Below are 8633 nucleotides of genomic sequence, written 5' to 3'. Positions count from 1 at the left end.
CTTTTCTACTTAAGAAGTGACATCAAAAGTATTGTTTTTAGTGCTATATCACACTTACGGATGTTAGAATTGATAAACGTCACGTAGATATGAGCAATAGCTTTGAAATGAGCCAATAAACTTCAGTCTAAAAAGTGGGGTAGCCCACTAGCCCCAGCTTTTCTACTTGAGACACGGCACCAAAAGTGCCATTTTTTGTGCTATTTGGCACTTACGGCTGGCAAAATTGACTAAAAGCACGTACATATGAGCAATAGCTTTCAACTCAGCCATTAAACATCTCTCTAAGAAGTTCTGGCAGGCCACAAGCCCCTAGCTTTTCCACTCGAGACATGTCATCAATAGTGCCATTTTAGGACCATTTGGCACTTTCAGGGGGTGGAATTTATAAAGAAAACGTAAATAGGAGAATTAGCTTTTATGTGAGCTAATGTTAGGTGAATAGAGCTCGTCCGGAGGGATGACAAATTTATTTGCTGACCACGTGCCACTGGATATGGGCTTACCCCTAACTAATCGCTCCGAATAGGGCCGCCCCAACCTCATGTGTGCGGGTGGAGCCCACTCCAGGATTTCTTAATTAGAACCAAGGCTTAGGGACGGTTGGGCTTGCAACCCTCCTCCTGAAAATTATTGCAATTAAAAGAAATGAAATGAAAGTCAAGCCTCGGATCTTATTGGTTTTAATTTATTATGACCTCGGCACGCCCCTGAACATACTTTGAATTTTGCTGACCAAGGTGGGTTGAGAATAGCCACCTGGAATGTTTTAACCATGAATAAGCCAGGATCCAAAGACCTTCTAGGGCTGGAGATGTTAAGATGTAGGATCGACATACTTGGAATGACAGAAACACATTTGACCAGAACAGGCGATGAAGAAATCGCCAGTACAGGTCACAGGATGATTTGGTCAGGGCAAACCGCCAGTAGAAGCAGCGGTGTAGGCCTGCTCATAAAAAAGAAGGCAAAGAAATGCCTCATATCCCACAACCCAATATCCGATAGACTACTCACTGCTCGCTTCAACTACAAGCATGGGAAGATATCGGTGCTTGTGTGCTACGCACCAACAAATGTCTCCCCAGAGGTCGAAAAAGACAATTTCTACTCAGCTCTGACATCTGCTTTATCCTGGATTTCCCCTCATGAGGTTTTGGTTGTGGTGGGCAATTTCAATGTAACTGTATCAAACCCCAGCGGAGCTTTTAAATCTTTAGTTGGACCGAATACCCCTGACTCGTTGAATGAAAATGGGACCCGACTCCTCGAGCTGTGCGCGATGCACGAATTGGTCATTGCCAACGCCCTGTTTCAGAGGAAAGACATCTATAAGCCAACATGGTATAGCAACGATGGGCGAACACAGGTCACAGAATGATTTGGTCAGGGCAAAACGCCAGTAGAAGCAGCTGTGTAGGTCTGCTCCTAAACAAGAAGGCAAAGAAATGCCTCATTTCCCACAACCCAATATCGGATAGACTACTCAATGCTTGCTTTAACCACAAGCATGGGAAGATGTCGGTGCTTGTGTGCTACGCACCAACGAATGTGTCCCCAGAGGTCAAAAAGACAATTTCTACTCAGCTCTGACATCTGTTCTATCTCCGATTTCCCCTCACGATGTTTTGGCCATGGTGGGCGATTTCAATGCAAATGTATCAAACCCCAGCGGAGCTTTTAAATATGTAGTTGGACCGGTTACCCCTGACTCGTTGAATGAAAATGGGACCCGACTCCTCCAGCTGTGCACTATGCACGAATCGGTCATTGCCAACACCCTGTTTCACAGGAAAAACATCTATAAGCCAACATGGTATAGCAACGATGGGCGAACGCGGAAGATGATTGACTATATCATAGTCAACAAAAGATGGCGCTCATCACTTACGAATTGTAGAACATATCGTGGCGCTGAGATGTATCCAGGATGTTTTTTGGAGGGGGATGGTGGCTACCCAAATATTTTTTTAATGCTGATTAACAAAATTATTCTTGTTTGAGGGTTTACCAAAATTCTGGGGAAAGGGGTTAAGGGGTTTTTTCACCTGCAATTTAAGACCAATTTAAAAGTCAAAGAAATAATTTTTTTTGCTTAATAGGAGAAAAGTCTGTTTACCTGCATTTTTTTTACAAGCAATTTGTGATTGAGTAAAATATTTTTTTTTTGGGGGGGGGGGAGATTCCAAACCAGTTGTTTAATATTCTGGATACAGCTCAGGCAGCTACAGCTGTAACCATGCGAATGGTTGCAGCTGTAAAAAAGGTAAAGACCGACTGGAAAGATTTTCCTATCTTGTTTCATGCTTCCATATAACTGTTTAGGAGATTAGGAGATCAAAGATTAGGAGATTAGGAGATTGTCTGTTTAGGAGATCAAATCTAAAAAATTAAATTCTTCAGATCGACAAAAAAGAACTGTTCCTGCCTATGACATTCATTATGCCCATGTAGCAATTGTTACTGCCGGAGAAGTAAGGTGACCGAGAGGTGTGCGCGGTCTCTGCACAGCTTCATCAGCAAGAATTTTGTAAGGTCAGGATTATTGTTCGGATTCATTGTCAGGCCTGAGTTGGAAAAAAAACATTAATAAAAAAACTATATACTCGTCCAAATGAAAATATCTCTTTCATCGATAGAGCGAAAATTAATTCCTGTCTAAGCCTAGCTACATAGAAAAAATCCTACCAGGGGTGCCATTTAAGGCACTAATTACCCCCCCCCCCCGCATTTTGATAAATATTTTCTTTGTATTTTGACTTAAAAAAATGAAATAATAGCCTGCTTCAGATTCTGAAAAAAATCGTTTTTTTGTATCATCATTAAAGTTAAATTTATTAAAGTCATTAGCCCTCCCCTACATTTTTGTGAACTGTTATTCCATAACCTGGTTATGGCTTTATTATATAATATGGCCCCACTGAAGTTCTTGCTCTGACTAGATTTGTTAGTTCTGAGAAATATCAGCTTCGTTGTCTGTAATCGGAGAGAATTAGCTTAGGCTCAGTGGAAAAACTACATTGTAGGTATATTTTAATTAAATATTTAATATCTAGAATTGGTATTTTGAATGGGTTAGGTATTTAATATAAAGCATTCTTTGTGGCTTGCTTTCTATAATTCTTTGTCGTAGATATATATATATATATATATATATATATATTTTCATCGTATTTTGGTATATATCATTAGTGATTAACCTAACTTCACTTCTTGAGTGGGGTTGTTATAATACGAAGTAACGTTATGGATATGGCAAATACTAGTTATGGCAATTCCTGAAAGGGCCAAACACTAAAAAGGGCAAAATAAGAACAAATTTTTTTTTACAAAAAGTAATTTCAGCACCGAATACAATAGAAGGTAAAAAAAATTCCTCAACTTGGAAAAATTCAAATTTTTAAGCGAAAAAAATAAAAGTATTGGGCTGTCGTCACATATTTCGAACTTTTCGAAATATGGAATATTTTACATATATTTTAAATATGGTCGAAGACAACTTTTTAAAACGTAACTACTGCATGTTCATTCTTAGAAGAAAATCAGTTTTATTCGGTAGCATGAAAAAAAATACATTTTAAAGTTTTTTGCTACTGGCACAGTCATTTGCTCCCACAATCCCGTTACGAAGTTCATTTGGACCATTGCCAATTAGGATGGGATAATTTTACGAATTTGGATCAGATCTCTTTTAAAACTCTTTAATTTAGCCTCCTGCGTTTAGATAATCGCGCATCATGTTGAGAAGATCAAATTCACAGGGCTGCCAAAACTTTTGGGGACCAACGTATCAAAATGAGCTAAATAGACACTATTTTAGTTTCTCTCATGAAAAATCGGTGAATTAGTTTGTATTTAAATTCAAGAATTCTAGTTCAAGGTGCTAGCTTAAATATTCTTCGGCAGTCCACTCAGTATTTCATCAAATTTAAATTTTGAATAGTTTTGCCTTTTTACAGAAAGTAAAAAAAGTATGCGATCGAAATGGGTAAAAACCCCTAATTGCAACCCGACAAAACCTTTTTTCATCCTGTAAGGAAAAAAAAGAGGTTGGAACTTGCAGGAAGTTCCAACCTCTCCCCTAATTTTCCTTCCACTCAGAAAAAAGTAACAAAAATACATATAAAAACTTTTGTTTACTTAAATTTTTTGTACCCCCCCCCCAACATAAAATCCCCAACGAACAAAGATCCATATTAGGGCTTGAGTAGTGATTAAGGGTGCTATTCAATACTTCCGGTATTGATTACTTCAAAGGGAGGTGGGCTTGGTCCCGACGTAAAATGTTACAAGCCAGAATCGTGAAATTTGGAGCATGAATTGCTTGTGTGAAGGATGATTAGAAATGACTTAAGATGTAACAATGACTTTAAAACCAATCAAGAAATTTTTTTCTGCAGCCAGGGGGAACTGATATTAAAAAAAAATACTAAAAATAAAAGCGTGGGGTGATCATGTCATGGAAAGTCTTCCTCGTATTGTTAAAAATATTTCAGGTTCAACGCTTTATTTTTAGTCTTAAGACGTTACTATTATTTTTTTTGGGGAGTGGGGAACAAAATTATTTACTTTTATAGTGAATTTTGAGATAATATCCGTTTTTAATTTTTACCTTTAGGTGTTTAGTGGGCATTAAGGTTTTTTCGGCTACAAGTTCATTTGCAGCCATAATATAACCGTAAAATTTTTTTAGGTTCAATCCAAGGGAAAATTCCTCTACACATAAAATTGAGCAACCAAAGAAAAAGTGCAAAATATTTACCTCAAAATGTCGATCAGATAACCTAAGGGGTATTAAAAGGACCATATATCAAAAGCAGCTTTTAGGACAGGGACTGGTTGGTCTACAATCACTTTTGGCTTATAAAAAAGGACTAGAAATCTCAATTTCTGATCGAATGAGCGTTCTCCGAAGTTTCTAAGACCATGAGGCGAAGGTGAGGATGAGGAAGGGAAAGTCCCCTCCTATAAAGAATACATTTTGCTCAATTTGGGGTTTAATGTCACTTTTTACTTTCACAATAAAGGTGTAGACGAGAAATATACCCAGAAATCAAGAGGGATTAAATATCAAGTTCCACCTCCAAACCTCCCCCTCTACTTTCTTAGAACTAATTCTATATTCACCTGAAGGATCAGTGAGAGTTAGCATGCTTTGGTATTAAAATGCACCCTTTGAGCACTTGCCATCCTCCCTAACAACAAAACAATCAGGGAACCCTACTGTAGAGGCTTGAAGCTCTCGTTCACAAATGTTTGAAGTGCATAATTTTCAAACAGTTCGGTGTAACGAAAAGTGAGTAAGGAGCGACGCCCCTCAATAGTAACCGAAACTCTTAGAAACAGAATTTTGATGTTAATAGATGTATCAAAATAATTGGCCTATTACGCTGATTCCAAATATATAAGATTTATTAAGTTTAGTGTTATAAATAAAAGGCTACCAACCTGTGAAAATTTGCCTGATTTTTAAAAAGAAAGGAGGGGAAACCCTCTAAAGTCAAAGAATTTTCATAAAAATCTCAGTATCAGATTCAGCGTGTCAGAGAACCCCTATATTAGAGGTTTCTAGCTCATATCTACAAAATGTGGAAATTTCAATATTTTGACAGAAGAAATATCACGGATACGTGTTTTTTTCTCCAAGGGTGGTCGTATAAAACCAATGGTCCTATAACATCGGGAAAGGGGTCATTCCGGTGGAATTAAAATCTTTAGTGCCCTTTTAAATGACCGAAAAGATTGAATGACAAAAAGCCCCTCTCCCATGCCTCTCTTCCCCTCAAATCGTCTGATCAAATTTTTGATATAGCCATTTTTGTTCAGCATAGTTAAAAAATCCAATACCTATGCCTTTGGAGATAACAGAACCTCCACAGCCCTGGGGAAAGGTCTTTAAGTTATAAAATTTGCCCATTGTGTAGCCCCCTATCTTTTTATTTGTCTTACTTTCGCTTGGCCGACTCAATTTTACGTGTGGAGATGTTAAGGGTAATTGTCCAGGGTAAATTTACCTAGAGGATCTTTCCATGGGGGGGGGGTATTTTTATGGGGAGGTAGATCCAGATTTCCTGGCATTATTTAAAAAACGATAAGAAATTAAATAAAAAAATAAGTTTTTTGAACTGTAAGTAAGGAGCAACATTAAAACTTAAAATGAACTAGATTTATTACGCATATGAGGGGTGCTATGCCCTCCTCTACACCTCCTTGTTTACGCTAAAGTTTAAATTTTTTCATAATTCGTTCATAACGACTCCTGAAACACAAGGGTTGTTTAACTGGAACAATAAGAAGCTTTTGTAAAAGTGTTAAAAAAAACTTAAAAGTGAAGAGCGAGACGTTGAGAAGGGGGCAACCCCCCTCATATACGTAACAATTTCTGTTCCTTTTAAGTTTTTATATTGCTCCTTACTTTCAGTTGAAAAAAAGCTTGATTTTTTATTTAATTTTACAAAAGAAAGATCATGGATGTCAGATGACTTTCCAGTTATCAATAAGGACCGGATATAAAAAAAGGTTCTAGGACACATATTGGCTGGTCTGCAATGACTTTCGGTTTAAAAAAGGACTAGAACTCTCAATTACTGATCGGATGAGCAACCTTCAAAGTTTTTAAGACCATCAGGGGAAGATTGAGAATGAGTAAAAGGATAGTCCCCTCCTTTGGAATCAGTTCTGGTCATTTTGGGGTTTAATGTTACTCTTTACTTTCATAATAAGAGTGAATATCAGAAATATTCCGGGAAATCAAGAGGTATTATCAAGATCGTATTCAGGGGAGGGGCTAGAGGGTTAGAGTCCCCCCACCCCGTCTAAATGTTCATCTGACTTGTAAAAACGTCATAAAAATGCACAAAAACAGATTCTTGATATGTTCTTTTTATTTTTTTTGTACCCCCCTTCCGCTCTAATAAAAGTACTGAAAACGGCCCTGGGGATTATAGATCAATTTCAATTTCTACCTTTCCCTGTCTCTCCCTTAGAACTAATTCCACCCAAAATTTCGTTATTAAAATTATCATTAAGAACTTATTGAATAAAGCTACTGTTTATCGAAGATTTTCACTAAATATTCAAATCTTACCCAAAATGTTACTTATAATCCAATATTTGAATTCTGAAGCAGAAAACTGAAAAAGTGGTAAGTGGGTAAGATTTGTAAAAGTGAATAAAATTGAAAAAGTGGGTAAGAAAATTGAAAGAGTGTGCAAGCTATGCTGTGATTTTTTGTACAGTTCTTTGATTTTCGGATATTGACCTGTCTCGTCAGCTCCTGACTGGGTGTAGTTCATAAGACACGAATTTGTTCCTAATATCTTTATTAAATTGCATCCAATTGACCAGAATAGTTGGTTCCACTGACAAAACTATTGGGCTGTGCTTTTGATGAGTTAAATGACACCTAAATGTAACAATTTTGAAGTAACTTTATCATGAACAATTGCCACCGCAAAGGGCGTGAAATACGATAAGATTTATTTCTGAAAATGACTACTACAAGCCCAGGTAGGCAGAACTCGCAGACTCTGTTAAAAAAAAAGTCTTTTCAACTGAAATTAAGGAGCAACATTAAAACTGAAAACGAACAAAAGATATTTCGTACATTAGGAGGGCTTAAAATATGTTCGATTAAAATTTTAATCGAACAGGAACTATTTCGTATATGAGGGGGGGGGCCTTCATCAATACATCGCTTTTCACGCTAAAGTTTCTTAGTAATTAAAAAAAAGTTCTTATTCAAATCAAGATGCCCTTTTGCTGCAGAAGTTATTCTTAAGGAATAAGGATAAAAAGTCAACCTTTAGCATAAAGAAAGAGGTATTCATGTGGGAGCAATCCCCCTTATACGCAGAATAGCTTATGTTTGTTTATAATTTTAATGTCGCTAGTAGTAACTATATACACAGTATCACGAGCACAAGAATATGTGTGCAGTTTCGACGAGCACAAGACCTGCCAGACAGACTTCTGCAGCTACACCCATTTCTGGATCAACGTTACGAAGACAGATTTACCTGCCAGACAGGTTTCTGAGGTTAACACCCAAGCTGGTTAACAACCAAGCTGAGCGTATAAACGATTCATAGTTGGGTTTAATGAATGTATACAGTATTTGATATATCAAAAAGTTATATCATTTGCATAAAGCTACCTCAACTTGCGAAAAGGTATTCTATTTGCGTAACTCTGCTCTGAATGATTTTAATTGGTGATTGAATAATAGGGGTGAGACAGAGCTCATTAATGTTCGTATTTTTAATTGGATTGTATGAAAGTGGTAAAAAGGGTAAAAACCATGTACAAGTTAAGGTAAGTCTGAGGGATGGTAACTCTTACGCAATTTAATATAAAGGGACTTGACTTAGCTTTACGTCTTGGCTGTGTTCTGTGTAATACATAACAACCAATCGAGCGGTGTTGCCAATACAAAATATATTTTAGCATTGGAGTATGCTAAAAAGTTGAAACTAATAGAGTCATAGGTGCCAAGATGACATTATGCCTTGACCTAGCTTTACTCCTCAACTGTGGTCTGTATAGTACACAAGTATCAATCGAGCAGTGTTGTCAATATAAAACATTCTTTAGCATTAGAGTATGCAAAAAAGGTGAAACTATTAGAGTCGTAG

The 8633-nt window shown here is 37.1% G+C and overlaps 1 protein-coding gene across 1 annotated transcript; it reads left to right on the top strand.

Annotated features, from left to right (window-relative positions):
• Nucleotides 1–775: 775 nt before the first annotated feature.
• On the top strand, nt 776–1381 carry LOC148939779 (protein CFDP2-like). The gene has a single exon (XM_089106451.1). It carries the CDS (start codon nt 776–778, stop codon nt 1379–1381), a length of 606 nt encoding a protein of 201 aa, XP_088962577.1.
• The last annotated feature ends 7252 nt before the right edge of the window (nt 1382–8633 follow it).

The sequence above is a fragment of the Artemia sp. Qi Xiang Cuo genome, chromosome 20 (genome assembly GCF_049724085.1).
Source record: "Artemia sp. Qi Xiang Cuo chromosome 20, ASM4972408v1, whole genome shotgun sequence".
Classification (NCBI taxonomy): domain Eukaryota; kingdom Metazoa; phylum Arthropoda; class Branchiopoda; order Anostraca; family Artemiidae; genus Artemia; species Artemia sp. Qi Xiang Cuo.
The sequence above is the reverse complement of the archived record's forward strand: the minus strand, read 5'-3'. Positions and strand labels throughout refer to the sequence as shown.